The sequence below is a fragment of the Podarcis gaigeae genome (genome assembly GCF_964106915.1).
Source record: "Podarcis gaigeae genome assembly, chromosome: 5".
Classification (NCBI taxonomy): domain Eukaryota; kingdom Metazoa; phylum Chordata; class Lepidosauria; order Squamata; family Lacertidae; genus Podarcis; species Podarcis gaigeae.
This window is the reverse complement of record NC_139681.1, coordinates 19,310,539-19,329,934: the sequence shown is the minus strand read 5'-3', so window position 1 is coordinate 19,329,934 and position 19,396 is coordinate 19,310,539. Positions and strand designations below refer to the sequence as shown.

The 19,396-nt window shown below is 43.8% G+C and overlaps 2 protein-coding genes across 11 annotated transcripts in view; both read left to right on the top strand.

The window, feature by feature from the left end:
* The window catches only part of POLR3A (RNA polymerase III subunit A), a 48,051-nt gene extending 45,054 nt beyond the window's left edge, over positions 1-2,997 (top strand). For 2 of the 4 annotated variants that reach the window (XM_083738241.1, XM_083738240.1), the window contains 2 exons: positions 365-497; positions 820-2,997. In XM_083738241.1, coding sequence (XP_083594367.1) covers positions 365-497; positions 820-968 — 282 coding nt within the window. In that variant the 3' untranslated portion in view covers positions 969-2,997. Of the gene's footprint in view, positions 1-226; positions 307-364; positions 498-819 lie in introns of those variants that run through there. The other 2 variants (XR_014564031.1, XR_014564032.1) reach the window with 1 other exon arrangement.
* A 9,580-nt stretch (positions 2,998-12,577) lies between these two features.
* LOC310844259 (disks large homolog 5-like) overlaps positions 12,578-19,396 on the top strand; it is a 99,820-nt gene continuing 93,001 nt past the window's right edge. For 6 of the 7 annotated variants that reach the window (XM_083738174.1, XM_083738171.1, XM_083738173.1 and 3 more), the window contains exon 1: positions 12,578-14,473. In XM_083738174.1, coding sequence (XP_083594300.1) covers positions 14,119-14,473 — 355 coding nt within the window. In that variant the 5' untranslated portion in view covers positions 12,578-14,118. Of the gene's footprint in view, positions 14,474-17,590; positions 18,477-19,396 lie in introns of those variants that run through there. The other variant, XM_083738175.1, reaches the window with a different exon arrangement.

Genomic DNA, 19,396 nt, shown 5'->3' with positions numbered 1-19,396 from the left:
CACCTGATTGGCCACCAGCCTGGGAAAGGGAAGTTGGCACTTAAGAATCAGTGGCCTAATATAATAGAATGATAAGAAACTAAGCTTGGTAGGTCTTAGGCTGTTGTATATGTAAAAAATATGTTATATATGTATATGTTGTATTTGAGAGGAGGCGGGCAAGACAATTGTTCCAAATCTCCTTTATTAACAACCATGCTGGACAAATTATTATGCATCCATATAGCTATCAGTGTACACTTGCCCAGGACAAGAAATGCAACTTCATCCACCGTATAGATTTGCCTTCTTCGTACAGAGTCAAAGCCTTTGTTGAGCATGAATTAGCTTATGAGGTTCCGCTGTCTTCCTTTTCTCGGACTAGGGTGAGGTTCTGGGGATTACTCGGTTTGGCCTGGCAAAAATGAAGGAGAGTGTATTGATGCTTGCTTCGTTTGAGAAGACGGCAGATCACCTCTTCGACGCTGCATATTTTGGGCAGAAGGATTCAGTGTGTGGTAAGTGTCTTGGGTGATGAATCTTGCCACTAACCACAGCTCTCTAAATGTATCCTGGCTGAAAATGGGGGAAGTGGAGCATGGCCTTTTCTGCTGTTGCCCCATAGTAGGGAATAATCTCTTGTCCTACTCCTTTTTTCACCATGGCCTTGACGTAGTGAAGTTGGTTTGCAGGTAATAATTGCGTTAGATCAGTCTTCACGATTGTAGTATGTAATATTACTGTAGCTAATCTCTTAAACAACCTTTGCTTCTTTAAGTCCATGATGCACATTGCATGGGAAATATGAGGCTTTAATCGTTTTTTCTTGATCTTCTCTAGGCGTTTCTGAGTGCATCATTATGGGTATCCCAATGAACATTGGAACTGGACTTTTCAAGCTGCTGCATAAAGCTGACAAGGAAGCAGACCCCCCAAGAAGGCCTTTAATTTTCGACAACCCCGATTTCCATATTTCCCTTACTACGTAGCAGCTGGAGAGCACCAAACACCAAGCAGATGGCATGTTTTAAACTGGAGCTGCATGCCTCTCTAAGTAGGGTTTGGAGGCTGGATAAGTGAGAGATCATGATGTGCGCAACTGATCCACCACTGCTGCAGGCGTTTATCTTTTGTGTACTTAATCCGCAGTGAACTTCAGCTGACGGCGTTTGGTTTTTAAAAGCAATAATTTTCCCTGCTACATCAAAAACCTGTAACATGGATTGTGGGACACCAAATCCCTATGAAAGGGAAGACGCTTAACGTTTTTGCCTGGATTTCTGTCAGAAGCATTAGCTATAGTAATAGGAAAGATTTCTGCTGCTTCTACCAGCTGTGATAAACATCTGCCAGAGTGTCCAAAGTAATTTCCAGTTGGGTTGATGTCAAATAGGTTGTGTTTGCTGTCATATGTAGTGCATATCCTTTTCTGTTAAAGTTTGCTTCCCAAGTACACTTTGTGTGGCGACCTCTTAGAAAAAAAGGGGGAGAGTGGCCCAAGAAATTATTTATATTTTGGGGCCATTTCACACAACTCCATTCCATGTAGATTCCACCACCGAGTAACTACAGAAAGAGAGAGGAAGACAGAGGGGTGGGAATCAAAATTGGCTCTAAATGGTAGTGAATTGAATGGGGAGGAGCTATTGGGGGTTAGCATTGGGATCATGGCCCACATTGATTTTATTTATTAGGAGATTCAGAGAATGATCTTACCTGCTAAAGTTCAGGCACTGATACACTGACTATTTCTCCAGCCTAATTAATACACAGTAGTGTTATGCTAATGATGAGCTAATGGGAATGACTGGGAATTGTGGAATTGCATTCTGTAGGTAAGAAAGCTGCAAAACTCACTTTTGTAATATCTGACACTTGTCATATTGCTGAATGTTGAAGAGTTTGTGAGTAAAGTTTTTAAGTAAATGAAGGTACTTGGAACCCTTTAATACTTTTATAGCAAGTAACATGATGGGGAAAACTACATGAGGAAATGAAGGCAATGCCCCTCTCCCCCCCCCTTATTGTTTAAATTATCCCTTTTTGGTTCATATTGATTCATGCGTTTCACGTCGGTCCTAAACTACCGTACATTGTTTATCAGAGCAAATGATTTAACTGATTCACAATTTTATTTGTATGTGCTTGTTAGTATTACCCCCAACATAGGAATTAAGGTCATCTTCTGGTTTGTTTGCTTTTTTGTTAAAGAAAAAGGATAATGTATAGCAAATTGCATGATTCTTTTTTTGCTAGGCATAAAGAAACAAATTCTGAATACAAAGAAAGATCATACGAAAAAATAGTGATAATAAAATAAAATAAACAAAATTGGTAATGCAGCCAGAATAGCATTCATGACCACTCATTTGCTTATTTTCTGGATGCCTTTTTGAAGGTGAAGACTGTGATGGAGACAGTACTTCAGAGCCTTCCAGATAAAGCCAGACTAGAGTAGAAGCCAGTCCAGAAGATGATCCAGATCTAAACATGAACTACCAAATCTCTCCTACCACTAGAGGGAATTGAGTGTAGCAACTCATATGAAAACTGAGCTGAGCTGTTAATAGCACCATGGACTAAAAGGTATGAAGCTGGAGTACTAACGAGATGATTCCCCCCCCCCTAAATTCACTACAAGCTACTATGTATTTGGGATGCTATGGGGCAACAAAGACCACTGTGTGATTGCAGTTTGTGCTTTGTATGGCAGTTTGCAAATTCTTCTTTGAGCCAGTAGCGGGTCTGAATGTCAGGTCACTATCCCCAGTTTTGTGAATAATGTTATACAAGACAAGTTGGTACTCAGAATCCAGAAGCTTCCAAAAGGAAGTTCCCTTCCAAAATGTGAACAGTTTCATGTAGCATGGGAAAATGTTGCTTTCTTATACTGTACTGTAGATGTGAATAAAGATAATTTTTCAAGGTGTGCGTTCAGGGTCATTTACTGATGGAATTCTCTACCTAAAACTGCTGTAAATATTCTTAATAAAGCATAACTATTTGAACATTCATGCATACCTAGGGTACCCTGAGACCATTTTGTTGCATTTATGTAACTTGCTAGATCATGCAGAAAGATGAATCCTTTCCAGTAATCTAAGGGCTGATCCACACATGAACGTTGTATGATTGTGGCGACTTTAAGTAATGACTTCCTTGTCTCAGTAACAGATGCGACACCCCCAGCCACAACCTCCATTTGCCTTATTTACAATGTTTCTCATGAGCTGTTCCCCACAATTTTGTGTTGATTCATCATGTGATGTGCTTCTATCATGTATGAGCCAATCAAAGGATCTTTTCTTCCCGCCCTGCATGAATCAGCTGACCATACTCTGCTTGCGCACACACACACACAATATAGTGCAGAGAATGATCATTGTTTGTAGAGATGGTGGCTGCCAATTCATAATAGTATGCGCCAATAATTATTGTCATTAAATTTAATACGTTGATTGGAAATGAATCGTCATCTAGCTTGTCTCTACATTTCCATTCAGTGCTGCTGTCAGCTGGTTGGGGGTTTAAAAAGAGATTGTCGAGCCAGACCCCTCCACCTGCTAAAACAAGGGGTGGAAGAGTGGAGAACATCAATTCTGACAGGTCCAGATTTTAAGCTGCTGTCACGCACACAGAGCATATGCAGTCTTCAGAAGATCCTTCCTGCACAGAGGATTTGTTATGGGAATTGGGCCCTTGGGAAATGACAACACAAATGAAACTTCAAGTAAAGTTAATAAGTTTTCTGCAAACTCTAAAAAAATAAAAACAACTAAAAGCAAGTCAAACACAAAACAGATTATAGAAGTTGGTCAAAAGGGATGTTATTTTCTTGAAAACCCAAAGCTCTGACAAACTCCTTTGGGGGTGGAGTGGTTTCTACACATTTCAAACACCAATTTAACTCGGTGTTCTGTAATTCAGCAAAACGATTTTGCTGCTTTGTCTTTGTAAACGTACAGAGATTTTGCAAAGATGCTGTCTTAACTAACTGGTCTGTTGGGCTTAAATAAGGTATTTCTGGTGTGTGTAAGCTCTATGGCAGCAATGTCTACAACTTCAGCACATTTCCTTGTTTTCTGGAAACACTGGGGCAAAAAGCTTTGGGTCCACAGTATCATTCTCTAGTGATCTTTTCTGGTCTTCCCTCCCATACTGCTGCTTGTATAATCTAGCCTTGACACGATACTTCTATCTAAATCTTTGCATTCCCATCTCATACCCTACAGTTTCCTGTTATATTTAGTGTCCTCCCCTCCCCATCCTTATTCTTAACAGAGAACTTTTCTGCCCTCTGGCCTCACATTGGATGTCACTGGTAGAGACAACACTTCCCCAGAGCGGAGCTACATTAACCACATTGTGCCACTGGCTGACTTTAATTCAGCCATGCAGGTTCATGCTGAACTCTTTCCCTCTGGGGCAATTTCGCCACTAAAGGAGGGCGGGAGTCCTTTTGTGTATTGCAAGCTGGAATTTGATTGCCATCACAGCTATGACTCTTGACTTGAGTGATTTCCGGCTGTAAACGACCGACTGTGCTGGAAAGCGAGCTTACACTCGGGGTGACGAGATAGAAAGAGACCCGCACGTTTGCCTCAATAGCGTTTTGCCACGTTCGCCCCATGCTTACCATAGTATCCAGGATGCTATGCTGACAGTACTATAGGGTGGCTGTTTATGCATCAGCAAAAAAAAGATGGACTTTGTCACCAAAAGGGGGACAAAGTAAAAATATCAAAATTCATATGCTTATATATCTAATTAGGGGACGTGGGTGGCACTGTGGTCTAAACCAGAGAGCCTAGGGCCTGCCGATCAGAAGGTCGGTGGTTCGAATCCCCGTGCGGGGTGAGCTCCCGTTGCTCGGTGCCTACTCCTGCCAACCTAGCAGTTCGAAAGCCTGTCAAAGTGCAAGTAGATAAATAGGTACCCCTGCGGTGGGAAGGTAAACGGCGTTTCCATGCGCTGCTCTGGTTTCGCCAGAAGCGGCTTATTCATGCTGGCCACATGACCCGGAAGCTGTACGCTGGCTCCCTCGGCCAGTAAAGCGAAATGAGCCCCGCAATCCGAGTCGTTCGCGACTGGACCTAACGGTGAGGGGTCCCTTTACCTTTATGTATCTAATTGCATGCAAACTCAGAATGATTGTAATTTAGATAGAGACAGGTATTATGCATGTCTGCTGTCCAGGTACTAACTTGAGGGACAACCCCTGTTTATGTTTCCTTATGTCTATCTAAAAGAGACTTCAATTGAACAGCCTTTCAGGGAGAGGACTTTAGTCTGTAAAGTGAGAAATACAGCCATACTACAACCCTCTGAAAAGATGGGTAGGTATATTGTGTCATTCATGGCCTGGATGTTGGGGGCAAGGCCCAGATGAGGTCGTGGGTATGTATCAGGTGAGGGATGGGGGTCAATAGAAATAAATATTTGCCATCCTAGCACTGAGGTTTATTGCCAGAGCACGACTCTACTGTTTGGGCAATAGAGTAGTGGCTGCTTAGCAACCACATTTAGCTGATACTGTATTGGGGGGCTGTTCGCCTAAATGTTGCAGGTGTCTTGTTCCTTGTTATATATTTGCTTTATATAATGTGGTTTTGAACATGATAGAACTGGCTCCAAGCCTTTGGGACAGGACAGCGTAATAAATAAGCGCCATATTGATAGGTTTTAAAAAGAACTTCGGAGAGGTGTTCCTTTTGGATGAGCAGCGATAATTTATACTTCAGGCACAACTGCTTGTAGATAATCATGAATGCATTAGCATGATGTTTAAAGACTGGGTCTTGCTTCAAATTAATATATGGACCCAAAGGCATTCCGTGTGTTGCCTGCCAAAAGTTCTTGTAATCTTATGGATGCACATTTTTGAATTATTTTCTCGCCTTTATAGATGATTATCATATTTAATCATGCTGGGTTTCCTGATATGAACGTCTTTGGAGGAAAGATGCATCGCACCCAAACCCCAAACCTCTTTGCATATCAGTTGCCCTGAATTTGTGGAATATGTGCTTGTTTATTTTACATAGCAATTAAGAAAATGTCTTTATAGAGCAATAGATGCAGAAAAGGACAGTTCTCTGAAGATATCAATTCCCCCTCATGGATTGGAGGCAAACATATACAGTTTATATCAGTGAGGAGGCTTTTGGGAATTATAGGGACAGAACTACCCAAACTATAGAAATTTATTCATGTATGCGACTACAGCAGCAAGAATGTTACTTGCCCAAAAATGGAAAGAAGAAGTCCCAGCAAAGGAAGAATGGATACAAAAACTTAATGGAATATGAAGAAAAGAAGAAGAAGAAGAAGAAGAGGAGGAGTTTGGATTTGATATCCCGCCTTTCACTCCCTTTAAGGAGTCTCAAAGCGGCTAACAATCTCCTTTCCCTTCCTCCCCCACAACAAACACTCTGTGAGGTGAGTGGGGCTGAGAGACTTCACAGAAGTTGTGACTGGCCCAAGGTCACCCAGCAGCTGCAGGTGGAGGAGTGGAGACGCGAACCCGGTTCCCCAGATTATGTGACTACCGCTCTTAACCACTACACCACACTGGCTCTCAAATGGCGAAACTTACCGGAGAAATAAGAAATCAATATAACAAACTTTTTATAAAAGAATGGAAACGCTTTACTGAAGATTTACAAACTGTAAACAGATAAGAACATTGGCAGGATTATAGTAATAACCTGCAGTTTTATAAGAGTATATATTTAAAGTAGATGAATAAATGAGCAAATTAAGTTAATTTGGATATGCAGAAAATATTAAAAATTAAGGAACCACAGAAAAGGGGGGAAGGAAGTCAAGTTTTGAAATGTTAAAATGATTGTAAATTTATTGAAATGTATAAAACTGAAATTCATAAATAAAATAGAAAAAATATATAATACATTAAAAAATAGAAGCACTGTAACTATCCAACTTTACTCCTGAAGGCGCACTCTTCCATTGTCTCCCGAGACGGATGCGAACAGCAACGATATGGGGGAGTGGGGTTTTTAAGTAAAAATGTTACTTCATCATATATATACATAATAGTTTACAAAGGAATTCCACTTACTGCATTAGCTTATGTGATTTATTCATAAATGCTCAGTGTGTCCAATGTGTTTCAAGGCACTTTCTCTTGTCGGGGTGAGGGGGGGCGTGATCAGGAGTTATTTCCTTGACAATGGCTTAGCTGAAGTTTGAAAGCAACAGGAAGCATCTCCTGAACTTTTTCCCTTGATGAAGATGTATTTCCTTGAAATGGAATCTCTTTGGCCACTATTAAAAAGTAGTTGTCAACAGCGCCCCACCACCACCACTCTGTGTAATGAAATTTTACACATCACTTGGGAAGACAGGCGAACTAATATCAGTGTACTGGAAGAAGCAAAGATCACCAGTGTTGAAGCACTGATTCTTCAACATCCACTTTGTTGGACTGGTCATGTTGTGCGGATGCCTGATGATCGTCTTCCAAAGCAATTACTCTATTCCGAACTTAAAAATGGAAAGCGTAATGCTGGTGGTCAACAAAAGAGGTTTAAATACTGTCTCAAGGCAAATCTTTAAAAATGTAGTATAAACACTGACAACTGGGAAACACTGGCCTGTGAGTGCTCCAGCTGGAGAACAGCCTTTACCAAAGGTGTCATGGGCTTTGAAGACACTTGAACTCAAGATGCAAGGGAGAAACTTGCTAAGAGGAAGGCACACTTGGCAAAACCACACCGTGGTCAACTCCAGCCCAGAAACCAATGTCCCCACTGTGGAAGGACATGTGGATCCAGAATTGGTCTCCACAGTCACTTACGGACTCACTGTTAAAACCGTGTTTATGGAAGACAATCTTACTCGGCTATGAGTGATCGCCGAAGAAGAAGGTCCATATTCTTGGTGACCATTGGTGACCCACCATGGGACGATGACTGGTTCTGCACAATACTTCATAGCAGGTAAGGGATGGAGAACTTGCCCACCAGGCTATATTTCCATGGCAACTGTAAATGTGTTCTAAATCTCATGCCATGGCCCCTTTCTTACTGAGGGGGCAAGCCTATGTCTAGGGTTGGACTGTACCACTTCAGACCATGGAGGAGGGGTGTCACAGGATTGAATACTTACTACTTTGTACAAAAATATTTCCTCCACATGCAAACCTAGGCGTCAGGTTGTAGCCTAGTGTCCTCCCTGACATCAGGGGATGGGTGGAAGCGATCTGGTTCGCCCAAAAATTAATTGGGCTTTTTGAGTGTTCAAGTAAAACTTTTTAAAACAAAACAAAATAAAAACAACTCTGGAATGGTTTTCTGAGCATTTGACATTAACACCCAAAAAGCTTTCCCATCTCCACCATATACACCATTTCATTCTGTAAATCATCATAAATCTGTCTGTCTCTTTAAAAATTGTATACCACCCTTCATCCGAAAAATCTCAGGGTGGTTCACAGCATAAAAATACAAAAAAACAAACACAAAATACAGAATGAAAACAAGAAGAAAAACAGAACGAAACAATAATGTCCCCCAAGTCCTAAACCAGTAATAACTACCATCCCACTCTGCAACTGCAATGATTACCCAATTAGTAAACATATATTGAAATGAAAAAGTGGGTGAGAAGACGAGATTCCACCTTTAAAAACTGTTCAACCAACTTCTCTATGGGAATTCAAAATGGCAATGATTCAGGTATGCTACGTGATCACCTACTACATACTTAGGGTTTTAAAAAATTATATTAATCCCAACTGCTCTCCATTTAGTACCTATAGCATCTCTGCAGTCCTTTGCAAACAGTAAAAAAAGGACAAGTGTTGGTGTAACATTGTAGCTAAGAGAATGATCTGTGGTCCAGGTCAATGGTTGAAATCTTACAGCCATAAACTTATTAGGTGGTCTTAAGGAAGGCATATACAGTGGTACCTCAGGTTAAGTACTTAATTCATTCCAGAGGTCTGTTCTTAACCTGAAACCTGAAACCTGAAGCACCACTTTAGCTAATAGGGTCTCCTGCTGTCCCTGCACTGCCAGAGCACGATTTCTGTTCTCATCCTGAAGCAAAGTTCTTAACCCGAGGTACTATTTCTGGGTTAGTGGAGTCTGTAACCTGAAGCGTATGTAACCCGAGGTACCACTGTATATATATTCTCAGTCTCAGCTGCCCACCCAAAATGTGGGGATAATAATACTGGCTTATTTCCAATGGTTACTGTGTTATAAGACAATTGTGATGATAATGCTTTGTGTGCTATATAAATGTATTTCTACAAGTTGCCACCAAAACATCACTTAAAACAAAATTCAAAGACAAATGTTGAGGGTTCACTTCAGAAGAAACAACTTGGGCAAGAAAGTTGCAGTGAGACCAGATTCTTTTTATGTTTGTTCATCAGCACATCACAAATAATAGGAGAGGTCCTTGGGACACTGCTGGGGGACCAGCTTGAGTTGCCAATTGCCTATAATGTCCTATATTTTCAATGTTACAGATGAAGGCTGGAAAACCCATCACAGCGATACAGTTTTTTGCAGCCTCCTCCTGGTTAGAACAGCCATTAGGTTGGAGTGGAAAATGGGAAGTGGGACAGAAGCTGGCAGGCAATCTAAGGCGGAGGTTGGCAGGTCTCTGGCTTCTTGGAGTTCTTGTAAAAACCCAAACCGGATCCAAGACCAGGGATAGCCAACATGTTGTCATAGAACTGTAGAGTTGGAAGGGGCCCTGATGATCATCTCGTCCAACTCCCTGCAATGCCTGGAGGTTTGGACTACAGCTGTCATCAGTCCCAGCTAGCAAGACCAATTGCCATGGATGATGGAAGCTGTAGTCAACAATATCTGGATGGCACTATGTTGACTATCCCTGCTCAGGATCTACCATCCAGACCAAGGCAACTACAATGAAAGAACAGGCTATCTCTGAGCACATACGGAGTCCAGGAACTTGTTGCCAGTACCAGATCTTAACTGAGCTCAGAGTCCTTTCCATGCAAAAGTCTACTCCCAATTAGCTTTCTTCATTTCACCAGCCTAATTTAGGCCCCATCTGCACTATGCATTTAAAGCAGTACCATGCCACTATAAATAGCGCTTCCCTCAAAGAATCCTGAGAACTAGTTGTTAGGAGTGTTGAGAGTTGTTAGGTAACCCTTATTCCACTCTTAACAAACTACAGTCCCCATGATTCTTTGGGAGGAGCCATGCCTATTAAAGTGGTATGATATTGCTTTAAATTCATAGGGCAGATGGGGACTTAGGTGGGAACAGTGGTTTTTCGATTGCTATTGTTAAGCAGTTAGAATCAGATATCCTTGCCGATCTATGGCAAATCGCCTATAAATCTACCAATAAATCCTGGTCTACCTTCTGTCCACCCCAGTGTAAGTGGTGAGAAGAACAAAAAGGGGACAAGAAATACTGTGGGCAGAGTGACTTGAGGGAGGCTGGTGTGCACATGCACCATACAGTGTGATTCTCTGCTGCTATCTGTGCATCTGTTGTGATTTTTAAAAGCACAACCTTGAGACTCCTTCATTTCGACAAAGTTATTTTCCACAAGATGAGCTTAAAAAGGGAACTGCTTCCAGTCATACTTCAGTCAATCTGTCAGTTCATGCAAGTTGGAACAGGATGAGACTGTGTAATATGTGGCAGAAGTCATTCAAATGTCATTTGTGGGAATGCAGATGCAATTCGGTGGTCAGGCATGTGTATGACTACTTGAGACCTCTGGTCCCATGCTCAGCCTTTCCATGCCTGGAACTAAGAGATTTAGAGCCCTGTGGTAGGGATGCGGGTGGCGCTGTGGGTTAAACCACAGAGCTTAGGACTTGCTGATTAGAAGGTCGGCGGTTTCAATCCCCGTGACGGGGTGAGCTCTCGTTGCTCAGTCCCTTCTCCTGTCAACCTAGCAGTTCAAAAGCACATCAAAGTGCAAGTAGATAAATAGGTACTGCTCCGGTGGGAAGGTAAATGGTGTTTCCGTGCGCTGCTCTGGTTTCGCCAGAAGTGGCTTAGTCATGCTGGCCACATGACCCAGAAACTGTACACCAGCTCCCGCAGCCTATAGAATGAGATGAGCGCCGCAACCCCAGAGTCGGCCACGACTGGACCTAATGGTCAGGGATCCCTTTACCTTCACCTTTCTAAGGCATCTACCCTGGTTGCCCTGGGCTTCCCACAGTGACACAGAAGTGCTTGGATGATGATGATGATGATGATGATGATGAGAATAATAATAATTATTTATTTATACTCCGCCCATCTGGCTGGGTTTCCCCAGGATTTCCTTCTCTGTGACTATACCCGCTTACCTCAAGTTGTGACCAGTTGAGGTTAGTTGCTCTAGGAGCAGTTCATGGGGAAGTTTGCAACCCAGAGATTCCCCCCTTGCTTTTTAAATCTCTTGAATCAGGGATGCTAGTTTTTCCTATCCATTGCCATCCTCCCATCTCAGTCTCCATACAGGTGTTGTACGCCTGAAACCCCCTTAATTTTAACAGGAGGGGGCACAGATGATAGGCTGGAGGGCAAACATGTGGATAAAGGCATGGTTTGACTCCAAATCGAGCAGATGATGATGATGAATATTAGCCCACCCTTCACTCTAAGGTCCCAGGACAGGTCACAACATTAGAACACTATTAAAAACACTTTAAAGCAACTTACAATCACAAAAAATAAGGTGAGTCCTAAAAATATATAGCTCAAGTGTCAAAAGCCAGGCTAAAAAGGTGCATCTTCAGCATTTGCCAGAAGATGTATTATGAAGGTGCCACCTCAGAAGGGAAGGAGTTCCACAATTTAGGAATGCCACAGACAATGCGCTTTCCTGGACCAAACCCATCCCCTGAGCCTCTGAGGACAGAAGAACCAACAAGAGGATGCTTCTATCAATCTTAGCACCTGAGAGGGTCCATAGGGAAGGAGGCAGTTTTTCAGATATTTGGGGCCTAAGTCATTTACAGCTTTAAATACTAGCACGAGGACCTTGAATTGGGCCCTGAAACAAACTGGCAACCAGTGCAGCTGTTTTAAAACACAGTTTTTATCTGAGATCTAAATGGAACCTCAACCAGAAACCTGGCTTCTGCATGTTGGTCCAATTGAAGCTTAAGAGTCCTCTTCAAGGGCACACGTAGAGTGCATTGCAATAACCCAGCCTGGAAGTTACCGGAGCATGGTGTACAGTGGCAAAGTCATCTCTATCTATTCCCAAAGGAGCTGCAGCTGGCAAACCAGCCAGAGCTAAAAAAAGGTGATGCCTGCTATCTTACTATAGAATAAACATGCAAGTGTGTCATCATGCTGCAGCTTGCTTGGTTGCTGACAGGTGAAGCACAAAGAACAAAGCTTCACTACAAGGTAGTCGATATGGGTAAGATGAAAGGGTGTTGGGTGCAAGACTGTCCACATGGGGAGACAGCAAAGGAGGACCAAAGCAGCATTTGTTAAATGATAACTTCCATCCCAAAGAGCTTTTTTTTTTTTTGGCAGCGCTGCCTGTACCTATTTAAAAGGTGCAGTTGGAGGACGGTAATTAAGAGTGGGACGGGCTTCTACCACCCCACCCCCGCCCTTTCCCTTGCAACTCTTGAACAGAGCCAGGGAGCGGCTTGGAGAAAGAGGGAGCTCCTCCTCCCGTTTGCCTCGCCTTACACATTTGCCAAAGCAAAGGCTCTTTTGATTGACGGCCAGGGCGAGCTATGGCGGAGGAAGCTCCTGCGGGGAGCTGGGAAGGCGAAACTTAGCCGAGCAAGGGCGCAGCAGCAGCAGCAACAGAAAGGATCCAAAGCATGGAGCAAACAACGGCGGCAGCAGCACGAGTGGCCATCGCCCTCATCCCTTCCTCCTCCTCCTTCTCCTCCTGCTAGGTGCTTGTTGCCTCCCGCTTTTGCACCCCTTTTCCCTCCTCACTTTTTCTCCCTTCCTTCCTTTCCCCCCGCTTCTCCATTGCTGGGGGCGGGGCGGGCGCCCGCTTTCTTCTCTCCCGGAGCCGAGAGGAAGGCGGCCGCAGGCAACGCAGGGAAATGCATTTCCTGCACCCAGGAAAAACTGCAGGAGCGGCAGAAGCCCGGTGCAGCAAATATGGCTGCGTGCGGCTGCCGGGGCTCCTGAGCGGAGGCCCTGGGAGGAATTGAAGCCTCGCCCCCCCTCTCGCTTTTCCACCGCCATCCCCCCCCTCTTTTGTATAAACGGGGCCTCTGCCCTGCAAGAAAACACCCCAACAACTCTGGGTGGGAGAGAAGTTGGTTCGAGCTTTAATTTTTTTTAGGGCCGAGATGAAGCGGGGAGCCCTTTGCCCAAAGCGGAGCCAATTCGGAGCTTGCAGCTGAACTCTCCAAGCTTTGGCAAGGAAGACAACAGAAGAGGGGGAGGGGAAATAAAAGGAGAGGGCCCCCCCCCTTTCCTCTCGTAGGGGGGAGTTGGTGGGTGACAGGAGGTGCCGAACTGTTAGGGAACGCAGGAACCACGCCAGCCTCCGCCGTCTTCAGCGCGTGATGACCCGGTGCAGGAAAGGTATTTTTTAAGAGCTACCTGTTTGATTTGGAGTTTAGGCATTCAGAGGGAAGCGAGGGGTGGGTGGGCTTGATCGAGGAGGCAGCGAAAGAGCAACAGTTGTTTTCCCTTCTGCATAACTTTGCCCTGAGTGTGTGCAAAAATAAGTCTTTTTTCCCCCCTCACTCTTTCCCCCCTTTTCTCTGGAAATCTTCTCCCCCGGAGTGGCGACTTTGAAGGGGGGTTGGAGGCGGAATGTAGCCGCTCTTTTGCGCTTGCTTTTGCGGTGGGAAAAGGAAGAGGGGTCGTTGGATCTTTGTCTGGAGGGAGGGAGGAGAGCAGGGGAAGAAATAGAAAAGTTGTCCAGCTCCCTTTGATTGCAGGGGTGGGCGGGGCCTGTTGTGCGGGGAGGGAGGGAGGGAGGAAGGAAGGAAGGAAGGAAGGAAGGAAGGAAGGAAGGAAGGAAGGAAGACAGGGAAAGGAAAGGCAAAGGCGCAACGCACCATAGCCAAGCATCTTCTCTTTGCCACTGTGCCTCCGGCGCGCGCACCGGGCGCGCGGCTCTTCCTCCCGGGAGGCGAGGAGTTTGGCGAGTTACTTTCGGCGAGGCTGCAGCGCCTGCCTCCCGGCTGCCATGGAGCCGAAGCACAAGGAACTGCTGGCCCAATGTCACCAGAGTCTGGCCCAGGCCATGACGGAGGTGGACAAGGTGATCGAGCTGCTGGATGCTGCGGGGACCTTGAGCCCCAACGACTTGCGGGAGCTGCAGGAAGCCGGGATGGTAACGGGAGGAGGAAGCGATGATGGAGGGAAGGAGGGAGCCTCGGCCAGCGCCTGCAAGGCTGACGTGCTCATCAAGCTGCTCCTGGCCAAGGACCGCGACCACTTCCAGGACCTGCGCGTGGCCTTGGAGAAGACGCAGCCTCACCTGCTTTCCATCCTGTACCTGAATAACGGCGTGGCGGGCGCGCAGCCTGGCGAGGCGGCTGGTGAGTGGGGCTTTGTATCACTCGTGGGGGGCAGCATGGTGGCGGTGCGGGAAGCCTGGGATACAGGGACCAAGGGAGTGCTTTGCCTGCTTGCATTGATTCAGGAAGCTAGGAGGAAATGCATGGTAGCACATTTCAGGCTGTAAAGTATTGGTGGCAGCGGTAGAAGAAGTACCGGTAAGTAACATTACTGGCACATCGCCCCTCTCCAGGCAGTGTGACACATACAAAGTTAAAGCAATAGCGCCAATTGCAAATAATGCAAACCAGAGGAGAAAAATGCGCCCAAGAGCAATAGAGGAAAACACAACAGATGCAAAAAGCTCCGTTTAAAATCTGTTGTTGTTATTAATAGAGGGCGTCAAACTTCTGTGCAATGGAAAAGGATGTCACATATTAGCACTGCTGGATGTGACTGATGAGAGTTGTGGTTCAAAACATCTAGAGAGCACCAGGCTGGAGAAGGCTAGGAGGGGTAGATTTAACACACGTCGCCTAAATGGTTTTCGACTCTACTGCTATTTGGTGTGCATGTGTGAAACGTTGACATGCAGTTTTCAACATGGTTGTATCAAGGTTTTAAATATATATTGATGACCATGTAGGCCAATAGATTTATAACAGTTAGGTGCTGCCAGTGCTTCCTGAAGAAGCCCAGTGCAGTGTTGAGGCAGGAAAATAAATAAATAGGGAGCTTGAGGGGAGGAAAGGCTACTGGTCTCTCATCCATTGGGCTTTGCAGAAGGTGCCAGCAGCAATGAGGCACTTCTGCCTTCTACAGAAACTCAGCACAGGGGCAAATTTTGTTCCCTTCCCTGAGTGTTTTGCACCTGCCACAGAACTTGGCCAAAGGGTTTTGTGGAGATGGCAAACAGCAAAGCCAAAATGTGTGGACCCCTTCCATTAAAACCACGCAATATGTCACTGTGTCCAGATTCAAAGGATCCCTACAGTGATGGCAGGCAGAAGATTGACTGAGATCTGATGGTAGTTTTATCTATACTCTGATTTAGGGGTTGTTATTGTTCTTAATCTGCTTTTTTCCTCCTCACTATTATGTTCACGAGCCTTGCTTCTTTTCTGCAACAAGGTGCCTCTACTTGTTGAGCAAGTACAAATGTTGAAGCTTCCTGATATTACATTTTTGGAGAAGCTGCATATTTGTTTAATTAATGCCTTTAACCATTATTGTGCCTGGAAGGCAGTGAATGTATTGGTAAGTGGAAAACTGAAATTTTGCCCTCCGTCAGCAGTGCTGTTACATCCAATGTGGATGAGCCACTAAAATCTTCAGGGCCAATTGCAGTGTTGAAATTATTTCTGTTGGTGGATGACTGAACTGGAGTGGTCTGGTGGAAGACGACAGGACTTGACTTCATCCATGGGTAGAAAGGCAACAGAGCCTTCTTGTATGCTTTGACTATTCTTGCTTGGGAAGTGAGAGGAGCTAAGAGAAGTTTGGTTTTAATTATGAGTTTGAAAGTTGTCCACATTTCCTCTATGCAGGAACCTTCCGCAAGACACCTTTGCCAAGACGCTAATCTGCAGATTGTCTCAGACAAAGGCATAGTTTATTTAGTGGGCTACTGTAGAGGCAGTAGTCTGATGCAGATTGGGGGTGTAGGATTCTCTCACTTCAGACTCCCCACCCCCCGCCATACCCATTTCCAGTATCGGAGATTGATTGAGGGGCGAGAACAGTGTTTGAAATTCACCAGGTGCATTGGCTATCAGCCACTTGCAACCAAGTGAAGATGCTTGCATGCTGGGATGGGTGCCTGAGGTCTCCACCATCTGGAGGTGCATGTCGGGGGAATCCTTGGATCTTGCTTGTTTTCACACACTAGCAACACATACTGTAGAATTCTATCAGTGATATTTTATCTGTGACTTCCCTTCTCTTTCCATGGTTCAATTTGCATATCATAAATCCCTGCATATTTTACATAAACTAAACCATTCAGTATTCTGTTAATACATCCCTCACAACTTGTTTACACTGTTGAATTTTATTAATGCTGCCAATGTTTTCAAATGTACACAATTTCCCTCATATATTCAATAAGCATTTTCCAATCTTCTTTGAATGTATGCTCTTCTTTTTCTCTTATTCTATATGTTAGGTCCACAAGCTGCACATATTCCATCAATTTAAGTTGCCATTTTTCTTTATTTGGGACCTCGTTCATTTTCCATTTTAAAGCTAACAAAACACAGACGTAGTGGCATACATAAATAGTCTTTTTTGACACCAGGAAATTTCCATCTGAATTATCCCCAGCAAAAAGGACTCTGGGTTTTGTTTTGTTTTTTGGAAAAGTACTTTTAAACATTTCTTTTCAATTCATTATGAATTATTTCCCAATACTTCGTTACCCTTTTATAGGTCTACCACATGGTGGTGGAAAAAGACGACTTTTGAGCCATCTGGCCCCCCAATGGCAACTGGACATTCTGCTTTGACAACTGCAACCCTGGTTTAATGAACCATTTGGTGCCTAGCTTATATATCTGAGTTTCTAACACTGGGAAGTGCTTGAAGGCACAGACTGTCACCTGCTCGAAAAATCAGCCTATATAACAGAGCAGACTTATAAACAAGTGTGTCTGCCACTATTATATCTGATTTGACCCTCAAAGCAACTTGCATCCAATTCCTTAGGGTACACTCCATTCGCAAGGGGTAGTGAACTGAGCTTCAAAGAAAGTCACAGATCGTTTGCCAACATTTGAGTTTCCATGAGAAACAGCCAGTATGGGAAGAATTGTGGAACATACAACAACCATGTGAGGGAGGGTAGGTTGAGACTTGCCTAAGACTCTCTTGATTCATCTTGGGGGCAGTGAATATAGGGAGGAATCTTGAAGCCCTGTTGAGGGTGTTCGGAGCAAAGTTTCCGGACCACTTCTGACATTTTGAGGAACTTTCCTTTATTATCTGTAATAGTTGACCTAGACTTGTTTGGCTAACATTCTTTATTATAGAAATGTCTTACGTAATTTACCATGTTAGATCTGGCATCCCTGCATCAGACCTAGCAAAAAATGGCAAACATGGCTATTAACCCTCTCTCAAACAAGTTGGCGAGTGTCTGAGGTAAACTGGAGCCGGTTCCCTTCTGTGGTATCTGTCGTGCAAATACCTCAGAGGCATATTCACCCTCTAGTAGAGACACTATTTCACACAAATGACACCTCCTTGTGAATGTGGTGGCCTCAAAATAAATATTCCTGAGGTGCTTTTAGCGATGACTTGAGTAGGATGTAGACGGCAGTTGAGAGACTATGGAGCAGCTAAGTGGTAACTTCTCTCTCAAGTTAATTTCCAGTTCCAGCAATCCTTGAGGACGCTGCTGGGTTTCTTTCTCCAAAGGATTTTAAATTGTGCATTTGGGATTATAGAGCCTGTATATCTTTGCCGTTTTCATCTGCCTGGGTCAGAATGAGGATTGGGAATAATAATAATAATAATAATAATAATAATAATAATAATAAATTTATACCCCACCCATCTGGTTTTGTTGGAAACCACTTTGGGTGGCTTCCAATAAAACATTAAAAATACAATAAAACATCAGGCATTAAAAACTTCCCTAAATATTGTGGACTTTGCTGCCACAGACGAATATGGCTACCTCTCTGACAGTTTTCATTCTAAACGTTCATCTTCGTTAGTGCTGACAGAGCCATGTGTTAGATTTGGGGAGGCTCCTTCATTCTGAGGCGAATTTTTTTCGGGTAAACATTTTATATGCTTTTAACTGATGCAGCTTACTTCTAAATAACTGTGGGAGTTGTTTTCTTATGGCAGTGCTGAGGGAAATCTGTTCTGAGGGGGAACATTTAGGCACCTTTACAGATCCCCATGGTTCCTTGGGGTTCCTTGCAAGTGTCTTCTTGCCTTTAATTTGGAGTTCAGGCCTACCTGAGTCCCTCACCCTGAGGACAAACCTTCGCTTTGTGACCAGTACTCTGTGACTGGGTCACTGCAACTCCTGAAGAGGTGACTTGTCTTTTTCTATATGTTAGATATAAATGATTTTGAGGAGATATGGAGGATGTTTGTAGAATTTGTACTGTTAAAACGGAAAGGGGTCAAACCACCGCAAGAGGTGTTGAAATTTTGGGAGGTTGGATAGTTACAATGGAATGGTCTCAGTGCTGGGGTGCACATTTTTATTCTTATTTATTTATGATTATTACTTTGTCAAAATACAATTAAAAATTTAAAAAATAACTTTTATAAAAAAGATATAAAAGCCAAGGAAAGCATTTCTGCATATCTATAGGATAAAGAAAATGTATATATTCTGACTGTGTCATGTTTGTTTCCATTTGGCTTAGCCTAAGGCCCTTTCCCTCAGCCAGCCGTCTCCTTATTTAGAGTATAGTTAATGAAGGAATTTAGGGCAAACACAATTAAATTACAGGCTTGTTTGGCGACAGCCAATCATCTCTTTGAATGCTCTTGCTGGAGTTTAAAGTGATAAACAGTTTACTGTGCTTTGAATATGTGGACAGGAACCAAAATGTTAAGGCTTCTGCTCTCCTTTGTGAGTATTCTGTGTTTGTAACGTTTAATGCCGTGCGGTCAGAGAAGGGTTGCTATTTGCCGTATCACTGTCAAGATAGCTGCATAAAATCATCATGGTTATTTGGATAGTATTATGGCGTACATAGAAGAAAACGTGCATGTGTGTGTAGTTGGCACAAAATCTAGGATTTTCGGAGGCACATTGATTTTAAAGAGAAATGTCATAGGCAGTCTTCTTTCTCTGTGTGTCTGATTTCCTTTGGGGCTTTGTTTGAAGTGAGAATGGGGGTGCTTTTTGAGGGGGGGGTTTAGACCCTTAGCTAGCCTGGAAGCCACTTGCAGTCCTCCAGATCTGGCCCTACAGTAGGAGGAGACTTGAGAAGTTTGGC